The sequence below is a fragment of the Delphinus delphis genome, chromosome 1 (assembly GCF_949987515.2).
Source record: "Delphinus delphis chromosome 1, mDelDel1.2, whole genome shotgun sequence".
Classification (NCBI taxonomy): Eukaryota; Metazoa; Chordata; class Mammalia; order Artiodactyla; family Delphinidae; genus Delphinus; species Delphinus delphis.
In genome coordinates this window covers 144854517-144871199 of record NC_082683.1, presented here as the reverse complement: position 1 = coordinate 144871199, position 16683 = coordinate 144854517, and the positions used below count along the sequence as shown (strand labels likewise).

General features: G+C 36.0%; 1 protein-coding gene across 1 annotated transcript in view; it reads left to right on the top strand.

Annotated features, from left to right (window-relative positions):
* Positions 1-16683, top strand: part of DTL (denticleless E3 ubiquitin protein ligase homolog) — a 38534-nt gene that overhangs the window by 8555 nt on the left and 13296 nt on the right. Inside the window, exons 6-11 of the mRNA XM_060009996.1 lie at positions 4717-4782; positions 6000-6112; positions 7377-7450; positions 9312-9415; positions 9727-9831; positions 12460-12572. Coding sequence (XP_059865979.1) covers positions 4717-4782; positions 6000-6112; positions 7377-7450; positions 9312-9415; positions 9727-9831; positions 12460-12572 — 575 coding nt within the window. The remainder of the gene's footprint in view (positions 1-4716; positions 4783-5999; positions 6113-7376; positions 7451-9311; positions 9416-9726; positions 9832-12459; positions 12573-16683) is intronic.

The window sequence follows — 16683 nt, the reverse complement described above, 5'->3', positions numbered from 1 at the left end:
GTTTATAAAAATAATTTAAAGTCATGAAGATGTACTTAAAGTAAATTTGTTTATTTAAAGGGTAATAGAAAAGGGAAACACCATATCTTTCGGTCCCTTTACTTAATTTTTAAAACTGTGCATTGAATCTATGCCAGTGTGGTCTAGTAGAAAAAGTGGTAGCCTTTATCATGGCTCCCAGTAGTTCACAGGTGCCCTAGTGTGAATTAGTCTGGTTGGACACTGCCCCCAAGGCCTCATCGTTTGGTTGCTAAAACACAGATTTTAGGCTCTACCCCCTCAGCCAAGTGTTCTTGTGCAGGACATACTTTTACAGCCATATATAGAAGCCCTGTGTTTTGTTCTGCTTTCTGCCTTTAAATTCTTGGGCAAAGTCATTTTTATCTCCCAGGACCTTCATTTCCAAATTCACAAAAACATTGTAAGCATAAAAATGAAGTGAGGGGCTTCCCTGGTGGCGCAGTGGTTGAGAGTCCGCCTGCCTATGCGGGGGATGCGGGTTCGTGCCCCGGTCCGGGAGGATCCCACATGCCGCGTAGCGGCTGGGCCCGTGAGCCATGGCCGCTGAGCCTGCGCGTCCAGAGCCTGTGCTCCGCAATGGGAGAGGCCACAGCAGTGAGAGGCCCGCGTACAGGAAAAAAAAAAAAAAATGAACTGAGATGTGAATGCACACACACCAAAACAAACAAACACAAAACTGAGGAGCATATAAATGCTTAGTGGGTTGGTTTTTTTGGGGTTTGGTTTTTGGGGGCGGTTTTTTGTAGGTAACGTGGTAGGAAAGATCATGATCCAGTTCTTTCAGCCCTATATGGGCAGAATACAAATAATCCTAAAGGACATAGTTATACTAGTGGAATTTGCCTTCCCTAAATATCTACCACCTGAAAACATGGAAAATGTTTTCATCTCTAATTGTCAGTTGCTCAGATGTGTGTTTTGTGTGATAAAATGGGTGTTAGAACTTCTAGTGAGTAATTAAAAATAATTATAAGTGTTTTTCTATTTCCCCTCCTACAAACTTATCTTCAAATTTGCACCTTCTTTCTCATTCTTCATTCTCCAGTTTAAGGCGAATCCTTCTTCCTAGAGCACTGGTTCTCAACCTTGACTCATTAGTCACCTAGGGAGGTGTTTTGTTTTGTTTTGTTTTTATTGAAGTATAGTTGATTTACAACGTTGTGTTAATTTCTGCTGTATAGCAAAGTGACTCAGTTATACACATTGGGGAGGTTTATTAAAATACCAATTAAGTGTGAATCTCTAGGAGGTGGGCCAGGCGTCTATTTTGTTAAAATTCCTCAAGGGATTCCAGTGTGCAGCTAAGGTTAAGAAACATTCTTGATCCTCCCCAAGACCTTATGCTATCACTTACATCCCCACAGCTCCTCTGTCTTCAAGCTTTCCTTCTCTTGGCTCTTTCTCCATAGGAAAAACTCAAGCATATCTGTGGCCCGTCCAGAAAGAAACATCTTAACCTTGTATTCTCCTTCAGCTATCATCCTTTCTTTTTTTTTTTTGTGGTACGCGGGCCTCTCACTGTTGTGGCCTCTCCCGTTGCGGGACGCACAGGCTCAGCGGCCATGGCTCATAGGCCTAGTCGCTCCGCGGCATGTGGGATCTTCCCGGACTGGGGCACAAACCCGTGTCCCCTGCATCGACAGGCGGACTCTCAACCACTGCGCCACCAGGGAAGCCCAGCTATCATCCTTTCTTATTTCCTATCTCTTCTAAGTTTCTTAAGAGTAATCAAAACCCGGTAAATGTCCTCATCTCAGTTTGGTTCAATCCATTCCATCTCTCTCTTCCTGAAATCACCCTGCCTTCTACTTGTTCAATATTTGACACTTCCGGCAAGATATTTTAAAATTCATGAAAATTGTTTTCTTCCTTGGAATCTGTGATACCACTCCCTCTGTTTCTCAGTATTTCTGTTTATTCCTTCATAATTGCTTTTGTGAACTCCACTTCTTTACCTAACTTGAAGTGTTGACATGGCCCAGGATTTGGTATTTGGCCATCTTTTCCTTTCAGTCTGTACCTTCTCCCTGGACAGTTTCATTTATTCCAATTTTGTTTTGTTTTTTGCTCCACTTATATTGAACCAGATTGTATTTCCAGCTTTCACTTTTCCTACAAGCACTTCAAGTTCAGCATACCCAAAACTGAACTCATGATTTCTCCCAGCAGCACCATCTTTCCCCTGTGCTCTAAAATCCTTTCTCTTCACCCTGAAGAAAGTCCCTTAACATTTCTTGCAGTTCGAGTCTGGTTGTAATTAACCCCCTTTGTTTTCCTTTATATGCAAATGCCTTTATTTCATCTTCACTATTAAAGGATATTTTTGTTGGATATAAAATCCAGGTTGACGGGGTTTTTCCTTTCATTACTTGAAGGTGTTGTTCCAGTGTCTTCCATGGTTTCTGTGGAGAACTCTGGTCATTTGAATCCTTTCCCTGTATGTACTATGTTGTTTCTTCCGACTGCCTTTGGGGTTTTCTGTCTTGGTTTGCAGCAGTTTGACTGTGATGTGTCTAGACATGGTTCCCTGCAAAATTATCCTGTTTGAGGCTTGCTGAGCTTTTTGAATTTGTAAATTTACAAATATGTGTCACTGAATCTGAGAATTTTTCTGCCATGATTTCTTGAAATATTTTTTTCTGCCCAATTTTCTCTCCTGGGACTCCAATTACTCATGTATTAGACTTTTTGAAATTGTCCCATGAATCCTTGAAGCTTTCTTCATCTTTATCAGTTTTCTTAAATTTGAGATATAATTAACACCCCATAAAATTCACCCATTTAATATGTACATTTCACTGGTTTTTAATTTTCTTATAGAGTTTTGCAGCCATCACCACAATCTAAGTTTAGAATGTTTCCATCAACCCAAAAAGAAACCAGAACCTGTTAGCAGTACTTTCCGTCTTACCAGCCCTACACAACCACTGAACTACTTTCTCTATATATAATTTGCCTCTTCTGCACCTTCGTATAAATAGAACCACACAATATGTTGTTGGCTTCTTTCGCTTAGCATAATGTTCAATCTTATTTTTCTCTCTTCCTCAGATTGAATGATTTCTGTTGATCTGTCTTCAAGTTCATAGACGTTTTCCTCTGTTCTCTCCATTCTGCTCTTAAGCCTATCCAGTGAATTTTATCATTTCAGAAGTTGTGGGCTTGGGTTCTAAAATTTCCATTTGTTTTCAATAAGTTCTGTTTGTTACTCTGCTGAGATTTCTCATCTTTTCATTGATTATGAGTGTCTCTTTATTTCACTTGACAGTAATATCTGTTTTACAACCAGACCTGATAAATCAACATCTGGGTTGTTTTGAGGCTGGCCTCTGTTGATTTCTTTTCCCTTGAGAATGACGCATTTTCCTGGCTCTGTATATGGCAAGTAACTTAAGATCATACCCTGGGCATTGGGAATGGTGTGTTGGACTCTGAATTCTGTTATGTTGCTCAGGAAAGAGTTGGTGTTTTTGTTTTAACAGGCAGTTAAATCATTTAGACTCAAATAGCATAATGTGAAGACAGTCAGTTCAGAAGATCGGATCTCAATTCAGTTCTTTAATTTAAGCCTTAGTTGGAAGCTGCTTTTAGCTATCCTATGCACATATGGTTTGGGGGTCAGCCAGAGACTTGAGCTAAGTTTAAACACAGAATTAGGGTTTCCCTTCCTCTGCTGTCTCCAGGCTTCCCCACTTCCTCTGGCAGCTCTTCTTGCCCCTGTCCTCTTTTCCTAGTTCCTCTGGCTTGAAAGATGGTCTTTTTGTTGGCCCTTTGACTGCCTGGTTCTGATGCTACAACTGTGGCTGCCCTCAAGGTAAAACCACAAAAAATCAGGAACTTACCCTAGGCCAGTCACTTGCTTCAGGTGTTGACTCCCTTACAAAAATTGTATGTTTTTGGTCAATCTGTATGACCCTCAAGTAGCTGTTTTTTGTATTTTGACCAGAACACTTATCAAATTAATCCACCTACAATTTGATAAGTGCTCCCTCTTTCATACAGGAAGCAGAATTTTTTGGTTTAATTTTAAAGAATAAAGTATGACAGATAAACTGGAGTTCCCCTGTGTTCCCTCTCCTGATCTCACCGCTCTCCTTCCATCCCCAGAGGCAACGCCTTTCACAAACTTTATGTGGATGTGGTTTGTATCTTTATACTGAGACAATACAGCTTGGAGGTTTGGAATATGGGCTCTGGATACATACTGCCAAAAATAATAACCTTTGCAAGTTACATATCCTCCCTATGCCTTGGTTTTGCTTATCTGTAAAATGGGGATAATAATTCCCACCTAATAGGGTTGATAACAAGGATTGAGGTCATTTATAAAAAAGCACTTAGGATAGTGTCTAAAACTTAATAAGCACTCAGTATATTTTGGTTATTGCTTATTTATCATTATTCTTACTACAACTTTATAGTATAGTATTTCATGTGGTTTTAAAGAAAATTTACAGAGAGGGATTATTCTATCAAGTTTTTGCTCAACATAAGCATTTTGAGTTCTTTATAATCCTTTCCCTTCACAGCTTTGTTTTCTTATTTGTGTTGAGCTATATATTTTTATCATTTTTAATCTCCAGGGCCAATTACAGTACCTAGCATATAATAGATACTCTAGGAAATTTAAATTGAAATATATGTGTCACTGACTGGTTTTGTTAACTTCTTGATAAACTGTTTATGTGTCTGCAGCTGTCTTCTGTACAGGTGGAAGAGATGGCAACATTATGGTCTGGGACACCAGGTGCAACAAAAAAGGTAATCTAGTTCCATTTTAATTTTGATATATGTGGGATTGCCCCATAATAATTCTGAATGAAAGAATCAACTGTTTCACCTGATTACCACCAGGGGGCACATGTTCATAAACCACAATTCTGCTCTGTTCAGTTCTCAGGATCTTAGTGATTGTTTTAAGTATTACCCTCCATATTTACCTCATATTGTCTTCTGAACTATAATGCCATTTACCTAAATTATTGATGGAATTGAAATTATTAGTACATGATCTTTTATTTTAATTTTAAAAATTTGGGAACTTTTAAGAATTGGATTAAATTAAATATAATTATACTCATATTGCCCCATGATACCATTAAGCAGAAAGCAATGATCATCTCCCTGCTTCACTTTTTTGTAAAAACATTATTTTTAATAGACTATTTTTTAGAGCAATTTTAGATACACAGCAAAATTGAACAGAATGTACAAAGAGTTCTCTCCGTACTGATATACCTCCTGTCCCCACACAGCCTCTCCCACTGTCGACATGTCCAATGTCCAACCAGAGTTGGACATTTGTTACGATTGGTGAACCTACTCTGACACATCATTATCACCCAGTGTCCGTCTGTACTTTACATTATGGTTCACTCTTGGTATTATACATTCTCTTGGTTGTGACAAACATATAGTGACATATACCTACCATTATAGTATCATACAGAATAGTTTCTCTGCCCTAAAAGTCCTCTGTGCTCTACCTATTCATCCTGCACGCCCCCCAACCTCTAGCAATCACTGATCTTTTACTATCTCCATGGTTTTGTTCCCAGAATGTCATATAATTGGAATCATACAGTATGTAGCCTTTTCAGATTGCCTTCTCTCACTTAGTAATACGTATTTAAGGTCTGTTTATGGCTTGTTATCTCATTTTTTTTTAGCACAGAATAATATATCATTGTCTACATATGCCACAGTTTTATTCATACATTCCCCTACTGAAGGATATCTTTGTTGCTTCCAAGTTTTGGCAGTTATGAATAAAGCTGCTATAAATATCCATGTGTTTATTTCCTTTTTATACATCATAATCTCACCACAAGAGATGTAGTACAGTAGCCCTGCTGGCTTCTAATTTCACTAATTTAATAAAGAATATAATTAATTTTGACATCTTATATATAAATGTTACATTCAGCATGGGAATAAAGTTCTGAAACCTAAACCATTTACCTTGGAATATTTTTCAGATGGATTTTATAGGCAAGTGAATCAAATCAGTGGAGCTCACAATACCTTAGACAAGCAAACCCCTTCAAAACCTAAGAAGAAACAGAATTCAAAAGGGCTTGCTCCTTCTGTGGTAAGGTTTTATAACTGTATACATGTGTGCAGATCTTGACAGTAGCATAGAGTCTCATTTTAGGGAATTCGTTGGGCATAAAATAGGAACTAGAGATTCAGTCAATGAATGAGAATCTTCATTTCCTCTTGATGTCACTGGTTTATTGCTTAATACCAGTTCAGTACCTATGGTACTGGTACTCAAACTCTAGTGTGCAACAGAGTCACTTGGGGAATATGTTAAAAATTCAATTTCCTGAGACTCATCCCTAGAGATCTCCATGCATACACATCATCTACAGTATGATGTGATTCATTAGGAAAAGGAGATGGGTAGTTTGAAGAAGCATATTAAGTACCATGATACAGTATTCTGTAGGGGAAAGGAATCCCTGTTGTTGTTTTCATAATACAAACTGCAGAAAAGATATGGGCTTTTTATTATTTTTGTTTTTTAATATTTGGCAAAAGATTATAAAATATTTTGAGAAATATTGGGGTAAAATATAGTACCTCTTTAGCATATTATAGTCAAAGCTCAAACAATGCCCATAATACAGCTTTTTTCTTTAAGAAAAATCACCAGTGTTCTTACTTGAATTTGTTTATTTTTCTAGTATTCTTGGTGTATAGAGTCTTAGTTAATATTTTGGGGACGTGTGGTTGCTAGAACATTAGGACTTAAAATTACATGGGCATGAATGGAAACTGACAGGGTTATTAGCATGTGATTTTTGGAGGCCAGATGAAGTTAAAATGAGTAACATTTCAGACTTTTCATCAGATTCTTAGCCAAGAAAACTTAACAGCAATTAGGAGGTAAAACTCTACTAGCTCCTTTAGAGTTTTCATAGCATGTAACCATCTTTCGTTCACAATTCTTTAGACACTCGTATATGACAATCTGGATAGACGGCAACATTTTATAGATGAAACAGGTACAGGTTAAATGAGGTTCCTAAGGATAGACAGTAGGGATGATTTCAAATAGAGCTAGTAGACTTAGACAAGTACTAAAATCTTGTGTTAATCACCAGTTTTTTCTTGAATACGAGTCAAAGTGTTCATACTATGTAATATAACATGATGTTTAGGTCACTTCCTTGCTAAAATTACTTCTTGGTCTGCATATATATCTGACTAGGATTATTGGAAGGGCAAGATCTAGTCATACTCAGTTTAGGGGAAAAAGCCATCATTTTAGCGCCTTGGTCTCTTGATAGTGAAGATTGTTATAGCCAAAATAGGATTTCCTTCTTTTCTTTTTCTTCCTTGTGCTGTAGGATTTCCAGCAGAGTGTTACTGTGGTCCTCTTTCAAGATGAGAATACATTAGTCTCAGCAGGAGCCGTGGATGGGTAAGACGAGTCTTTATTTCTTGGTTCTTTTGGTGAGCTGTCTTTCATGAACTGGGATGGGGAAGTCACCTAGACCCATTATAATTCAATGTGTGTGCTTTTAACTTTCAACATAGTGAGTACCCAGCTGAGAAGAGGAATTACAGATCACACTGGAAAATATCTAGTTAGGACTCTTGCTCAAATAATTAAATGAGATAATGTATCACACTTAGCACATTTCTAGCACATAGGAGGAGTGTTGGCTGCTGCTGCTATTATAGAGAAGCTGGCTGGGTAACTTGCTTGTCTGTGCAGTGTAATTTAATCAAGGATTCTTATTTTGAGGAGCAAAGTTTCTGTTACAGGCATATATCAGAGATATTGCAGGTTTGGTTCCAGACCACTGCAATAAAGCTAATATCACAAAAAAGGGAGTCACACGAATTTTTTTGGTTTCCCAGTATATATAAAAGTTATATTTATATTATGCTGTATTTATATTAGTATATTATAGTTTATTATATTACTATATAGTTATATTTACATTGTAGTATACTAAGTGTGTGATAGCATTATGTCTAAAATAATCAATATACAGACCTTAATACAAAAATATTTGATTGCTAAAAAATGCCAAAATAATTACAATAGTAGCATCAAAGATCACCAATCACAGATCACTATAACAAATATAATAATGATGAAAAAGTTTGAAGCATTGGGAGAATTAGCAAAATGTGGCACAGAAACATGAAGTGAGAAGATGCTTTTGGAAAAATGGCGCCTATAGACTTGCCACAAACCTTCAATTCGTAAAAGAACGCAATATCTGTAAAGCACAATAAAGCAAAGCACAGTAAAATGAGGTATGCCTGTATTTTTGATTTTGTCTTTTCTGGTTTAGTAATATCCTAAAAGGAGGAATATGATTCTGGACATGTAACTGGCATTTCTGGGAGCAATCTAACTAGATTGATAGGCCTAAAGACTTTCACATACTTTCCTTCTATGATTGCTTTGAATTTTTGGCTTCCAAATAAGTCTGTGATACTTCTTGATTGTTTGCTTTGTTGGAATTTAAGTTCATTGAGTATAGGGGCTCTTTTTAAAATTCTCTTCTTTGCCCCGTTTTTGCCCCTATCTCCCAAGACATCCCTCCCTTCAAAAGTTTTAATTTTAAAATATGATGGCTTAATAAACTAGAGTTTCTGTTGTGTCCTCTGGACACTTAAACTCTTCTGTGGACTGAATTCTCAGGCACAAATGTAGAATTATCTAAAGGTTATTAGTTATATTTGTAAATGGCTGTGAAAGCTTTGCTTCCAAGGATACTTCCCTTTTATAACCAAGCTTGTGTTTTCAAGTTGCCTACAAAGTAGATGTAGAAGATTAAGAAAATTATTCCAATAGATGAAATGAAAAAATACTTTATTTCACAGGAAAATTTGTTTAGACTAGATTACTTAAGGAGTTAATATATGAAGATATAACCATAGGGACAGAGCTTAACGCTTAATGATGTCAGAAGTTACATGCAGAATGTTAAAGGCTTAGGAAGTGCGTTTTTTCGGAAAACAATGAAACAATGACTATCAGCAGTCAACCTTCATCTTCCTTTTCCGCTCCCTTGAAGTAAACTCAGGGCAACCCATCAGTGGGTCAGATCACATCTGTTTCCGTTCTGCCAGAATTGTTAGCCTGACGCTGGAGACAAGAGTATGAGATAGTTCAATCTGTTTCCCAATGACATATCCTCACTGTACCTGGTTGATGTGCCAGAGGAATTAGATTAAAAGTCATTTCACATTCATATGTAGTTGAAACTGATTGGTGTTGGAGAAAGACTATAAAATAACTATTTCTTTACCTTGGTTTTTAGGGTAATCAAAATATGGGATTTACGTAAGAATTATACTGCTTATCGGCAAGAACCCATAGCATCCAAGTCTTTCCTGTACCCAGGTAGCAGCACTCGAAAACTAGGTAAGCCTTTGCGTATTCATTAGGACTTTTTTGTAGGGCTTTTTTGGATATGTAAGTTTTGTTAAAATTTTTAAAGTAAATATCAAGCTAGTTTTCAGCAACTATTATTCTCTGTTGACTTGAGAAGCTAATATATGGAAGTATCTTTTTGAAGTTCAAAAGATAGAAACTCCTAAGAATAATTTTGGTTTGTATATACTTTAGGGAAGAAGAATTCTGATGATTCTTGTGAAATGATCTAAAAACATCATTTTCACCTCAGTTCTACTCTCCTTCATCAGCACATGCTAACTAAAGTTTCCTTTTTCTAGGATACTCAAGTCTGATTTTGGATTCTACTGGCTCTACTTTATTTGCTAACTGCACAGATGACAACATCTACATGTTCAATATGACTGGATTAAAGACTTCTCCAGGTAGGAGCTTAGTCATTCAGATTCTCTTTCCTGGAAACTAATAGGGTTTTTTTTGCTAATGAGAATTTAATGTTGATTTTTTTTTTTTTCCTGTACCAAATTTATGAAGACATATAAGGACTTTGGGGTCTTCGATTAGTTCCAGTGATGTTTTTATAGATGTATTTACCTTGTGATGATTTCACAAGTGAACAGAATCCTGCTCTGTGTGGTAACTTAATAGTCTCTCCCAAAATTATACCCCTTTGGGTATACTTAAAATTATCTCAATTTTTGTGGGATAGAGAAGGTTGTTCTGCCCGGGTTTTGTCCTATTTGGGAACTGTTCATTAAAATTAGGGGACCTCTGGATGTTTTCCCTAACCTCACCTTTTTATTTATCTTCAAGAAAATTATAAGTGGAATCTGACTTTAAAGCTGATAAATAACATTTTAAAAAATCAAAGTTTTTCAAGCATACTCTAAGAGGGTTATTTGAATTTCATCATTTTAAGAACATTATCAATTATTTAAGCAAGCTGCATATTTTGTAACCTACTTCTCAGGTATAGCTCTGTCAGAAACTGACTTTGAATTCTATAACCAATCCCTAGAGCTACCCAGTTCCCAGTAAAGTAAGATGTGTTGATAAAAAAGAAATCTTAAAATTGTACAGAATTTAGCTGGGCTCTTAGAGAAGTTTCTAAAGACTGACCCCTAGCCATTGTTAGGACTTTGGTATCTGTGGCAGTTACCCAATTGGTATTTTCAGTGCCCTGGGTTAGGTCTGACGTTGTCTAAACAAGAATAAGAGTATTTGGAAAAGGGAAGAGGTTTTATAACTTTGCTTGCTGTCTTCGTGAATGGAATTAGAACTTGGACAACTTCTAATTTATTTAGCCGTATAAAACAGACTCTTTCAAATTTTTCCCTAAAAGATAAAAGCCTAATTATATTATCAGATGTCCAAGAGCTCTTTCTGTATCATTTTGTTATAGTGTGGCACCAAAAGGGGCTTTGAATTTAGTTGTCCTTCTGCCATTAAAACAAATATGCCCAAGGCCACTTTACTAATAATTTAGTAACCTTTTTCCTGTGCTCCTGAAATAATTTGATTGGCTCTCATATATAGATAGGTAGGTAGGTAGATACATAGGTATGTTCCTTAGAAATTGAAAGACAGACGTGTGTGTGTGTGTGTGTGTGTGTGTGTGTGTGACACATCTGGTAATTGCTCGTCTTTTTCAAAACTTTAGAAAGGGTCCTGGACTCAATACTTGATCTCCTATACTTTTAATTCACAGCATTTTATTACACTAAGTGATGTTCATAAAGATGACTCTGAAGCACTTTAATGAAGATTTTAAAAGCCCGAACTGTCAAAGATTAAATTAAACTAATTAAAGCCAATACAGGTTTTAGAAGGATTTTTCACATGGTTTGAAACATTTACTGTGTACTTTATGTTGGCTTTCTTAGACCAGCAGAGGGCAATGAATACTTACGAGTTTAGTGGGAAATTTGGTCTATAGTTTTCCATTCGTAGCTAAGAGTTGAGAAAGATGAACAATTGTAGTTTTGGAGTTGTAGTCAGAATAAAGGAGCCTGTTTATTTTGTGGGGATTTATCTATCATAGTTGCTCTATAATATGTGTATCTGAATTGATTCATATCCTGCTTAACTTTCACAATAATAGTATTTGATATGGGGGTTATTTGATGTGCAGGCTTTTTCTTAAAGGCCTATAAATACAAAGTTTTTTTCCAGTGTTATTCTAGCAAAAGGAAGGGATTTTTGTGAGTACTTACAGAAAGCTGTTAAGTCCCTTAATAATTCTTTTTTCCCCTCCATTAGAAGATTGGAGTGAAATATTTTTTCCTGCCTAAATGTATCCTTAAATTTTCTAATGACTGAGATTTTTTTCTTTTATTTCCTAGTAGTATTCTGATGCCAGAGGCCTCAGGTTTTGGTCTCCTTAGGATAAAAGAACTTGTCAAGTACGTTATGCTAGATTGGATAGTGAGAAGTCTAAACCTAACCTAGTTGGAGTATCTTACATATGAATATATAGCTTACCCCACTTCAGCCTATTTAAAGTGCTAGATTTAAGGTTACCACATCTCAGATAAGCTATCCATAAATCTTAACTCTCCTTTCATTGATTTTTACCTGTTCATACAACAAATGTTTGAAGATCTCCTCTGTTCAAAGCATTATAAGAAAACGATATTTATGAAATTTATCCTTAAGATAAGTCTAAGAGGAGGAAAGATGAATGTTTAATGCAACGGAAGAAACCTAGCCTAGGGTGGGGAGAGAGGGTCTAATAAAGGCACTTTACTAAAGGATTGGACCCCAGCTCCATTCTTGTCCTTTAAGAATATTTTTCATCACTTTCTTCTCTACAGCCAGTTCCATACCAAGTATTTGGGTTTAGATTGTGAGATTGGGTGTAATATAAAGCCTCTTTCTAGGATTTCCATTCTTTCCCTGCCAATGTCCAGTTCTTTTTTATTTGGTGACTAGCTTGACCATCTGCTTCAGTAATCAGTACACTAATAAAACTTGTTAGAACATGTATACTCCTCATTTATTTGAAAACTGGAAATAACAAGAGCCAAGTAATTTGATTTTTTTTCCTCTGGCAGTGGCTATCTTCAATGGACATCAGAACTCTACCTTTTATGTTAAGTCCAGTATTAGTCCGGATGACCAGTTTTTAGTCAGTGGCTCAAGTGATGAAGCTGCCTACATCTGGAAGGTAAGTTACCGAACTTTCCCCACAAAGGTGAGGCTGAAGTATTCTTGCAAATATTTCTTCTGTCCAAGATGAGGTAAGGTTAATGTAAACACATACTTTAACTTTTCTGTATCAGATGTTTAGTAAAAATTGCTTCTTGCCTCTTAATATAGCCAAAACTTCACTCTGATTCTGACAGAAGATATCACACTTTCATGGTCAGCTTCTCAGAAATTGACAATCCATATCCTCCAACAGTTTTACAGATTATCAGGAAGTTGAGAATTCAGAAGACTGGAAAGAATCTTAAATACTTTGTCCTGCTTCCTGGAAAAACATGCTGTTCTGCCTTTCTGCCCTGTGTTTTCAAACTCTCATTCAAAACACAGTGTTTGGATACTAGAATCCTACCCCCTAATCACACTTGCAAAAAACACTCACTCAAAAATATTCATATAATAATTGTGTTCTTTAGTCTCCTCTAAGTGGCCAATCTTCAGGCTATTGAAATAGATGTGGTTGCTTTGTTAGTTTTGTACATCTTTAATAGCATTATTTATTCATTTATTTATTTATTTTACAGATTTCCCATTTCTGTTACAGAAATTTATAATTTCTTTTTTTACATTTTAAATAAACAGTGGTTCTAAAGTGACTACTCTAGGCTAAGAAACTTAATGCTGTCAATTTGAAGTCAAGTGGAGAAAATTGAAATATGAGTAGCACTTGCTGACCACTGGAAAATGTCTCTTGTGGAATAATTAATTATAGAAATGTCTGAGTTCAGAGAAAGAATAAGAGCATTAAGGCATTGTTTTCCTAGGGCTAGAAATTATTATCTTCCAGATTGCCCTACAATGTCATAAACTTCCTTGATATTGGTGAATTGAATGATCAGAGTTCACACATTTTGGATTTTAGAGTCATAATGTCTAAAACTTCATAGACCTATAGGTTCAATATTATCAAATTCCTTCTCAGGAGGAAATTGTATCATTCTTAGTACTGCCAATCTGTAGAAAGTCATATCTTTAATGCAGGGCAGGGGTAGATCCTGTCATGTATGAAGCGTAATTCTTCAGCTTAATTTCATCTGGTCCTGAGGGAGGTACTAAAAAATGCTTTTTCTATATACCTGTAGGTTTGCAACTCTAGTTGCAAAAATGCAACACTACCTTATCAAAAGCTTTAGTAACAATAACCTAGATGGTCACAAGGTGGAGATACTGTTCTATCCAAGATGCCTTTGTGTTGACCTTACCTCTTTTTCTTCAAGCACATTTGTTGTATTTTTAAAATGAAAAATTTGCTTATAAAATGTACAGTTGAGAACTCCCTCTTATGGTAAGAGTTTTTGCGTAGCTTCCTGTCTATAAAATTCTTCTGACTTGAGCTTTAAACTTTATGTGACTAGCACTAATGTTTCTGTCTCATAATCTGGTCTTATGCTGTGTATTTATTGTCTTTTGGTTTTCCCTTTCCCCTTCCCTCACTGTTTTACCTACATTTCCCTTCTCTACTATGGTTCCCAACTTAGTTAGAGGATTTTATTCCTACCAAGGTCTGTATCTTTTTAAGTTTTTTCTTAAAAACAAAATTTCAGACATACCAAAAAGTATAATAAAGGATTATGCAAAAAAAAAAAACTTCAGGCACTGATCATTTTTTTAAATCATTTAAAATCAGCTTCTTAATTATATATATATATATAATTATATATTATGTATGTGTATATGTATAGTTTTATTGCCAATTCTTCAATTTATTTGTTTTCTGTGTTTTGTTTTTTTCTTTTTATTGCCAAGCCTTAAAGTTCCTCCCTAGCTCTAGTACAAATGCTTGCTTTTTTTTTTTCCTTCTTGGTTTCAGGAAATCAGGGTTGAGGGTTGCTTCCTCTCTTTAAAGACATGAAGTAAAGATACTTGGTGGTTCATTAGTAACCCATTTCAGGCATTCAATCAGTAGGTATCACACACATGGGTGACCCTTTCTGAATTCTAGGCTGGGTCACATGTCGGTGCTGAATGATGTGGTTCAAACATGATGTTCTCCTGCCTGTCCCTCAGTGTGCAGGTTCTGATATTTGAGATCCTGGCAAACTTACTGCTCCTAAAATTGAATGTGCCTAGTGAGGTGGCTCAGTTTCTCTTTTCCATGATAAGGAAAAGTGGGAGGGGTGTAGTTTAAAAAAAATTGCACACAAGCTGAGTATTCAGGCTGTTAGGTCAGAATTCTCTCAGGTGTTAGGATTCTCCTATGCCAAAAAAGCCCATGGGCCCAAGAAAACAGGGTGAAAGAAGGGAATTTTAGATCTCAAGACAGAAGAGAATGGCCTTTTAATCCTCACCACTGGCCAGCAAAGAGGAGATGTAACATAATTAGACTTCCTGACACTGAGGCCTAAGACTTAAGAATTAAAAGATTTAATATTATGTTATTTTTCTTTTTTAATTTCCTACCCCCTGTCCTCCTCTCACCCCTACCCACCTCCCCTTCCCTGGTTCATTTCTGATAGAGCCACTGAATAGTATTGAAGTGGTTATAAATAAACTGATTTGGCACCATCATTCTACCACTGATTGGCGAAACATTGAGCCTGACACTTTAGGAAGTGTAAATGATCTCTTGGCAAAAATGAAGATTAGTTTTGGTTTCTAACTGGGCAGAGTAAGGAGGTTTTTTGAGGAAAAGTGCTGATCTTTTTTTCATGTTCAAGTATACAAAACGTTTTATGAAGTCTGTAGGTTAGAGCCAGTTACTTCATAGTTCTGGGAGTTTTAACTTCGGAATTTCTCATGCCTTGAGTTAGTCTTTATAACAACTAAAATTTGTAAGAGAGGACAATTTTCTGTGTTTTGACCATTCTCAGAATGCATAGATGTTTAAGTGTCTCTTGGATTTAATAGTCACCTCTTCTTGTTTGAAAGTAGAGGGAGGTTTTTAAAAAATGAAATTATCATTGTGATAATATTTTTATAATAATGAAGTGACAATAAATAAAAACTTATTTGAATAAAAATGAAGGATTTAAAAGTCACCTGAGTTTCATTAGAAGAAATTAATCTTCTTTGAAGTAGTCACCAAGTATAGTTTACCATACTAGGATAGTCCTCAACTGTGAAAGCACTTGTTACTAACGTTCATAAAAACTTGTTGGACATCAGTTCTCATTCCAGCCCACAACATGCCCTTCCCTCCATTTTTTTTTGTTGAGATAGAATTTGTATAATGTAAAATTCACCATTGTAGTCACCTTAAAGTGTACAATTCAGTGATTTTTTTTTTCACATAAGCACAGTATTGTGCAACCATCCCCACTGTCTCATTCCCAAATATTTTCATCACCCCATACCCTTTAAGAGTCACTTTCAGCTTCTGGCAACTACTAACCTATGTTCTGTCTCTAGGGATTTGACTATTCTGAACATTTCCTATAAATGATCTTTTATGCCTGGCTTTGCTTTCACTTAATGTTTCAAGGTTTATCCATGTTGTTGCATGTATCAGTACTTCATTCCTCTTTACGACTGAATATTCCATTGTATGTATAGACCTTGCTTTACTTATTTATTCATCAGTTGATGGAGATTTAAATTATTCCACTTTTTGGCTTTATGAACAAAGCTACTATGAACATTCATGTACAGATTTTTGTTTGAACATGTCTTCAGTTCTCCTAGGAGTGTATACCTAAGAGTAGAATTGCTGGGTCATGTGGTAATTAATTCTGTGTTTAACTGTTTGAGGAACCTTCCCCTCACTTTTAATGCTGTGTAAAGTACCTGGCTCATGGTAATCATTTCAATAAATGCTGACTTTTGTTACTATTATTATTCCTGCCTTATTATCAAATTGTAAAAAGTTTTTCTAACAGGTCTACCCTTTGTGTTTTTTTTCTTTTAAATCCTATAGATAAATGCAGAAATGTACATACATTCTATTGGTGGATATTTGTTTTTTCTTGACATTAATTTTAATCTTTGGTATAGACAGTCAGGTTTTCCTAGGTATTTTAATGCCTAGGAAAATGAGGAAGGGGCAGGATCATGAAATAAAGAGCTAGAAGCAACAGGCAAGTAAACCAATGGAGTAAAATAATGTGTTGTTACCAGGGAGGGTCAGGAGGACATGA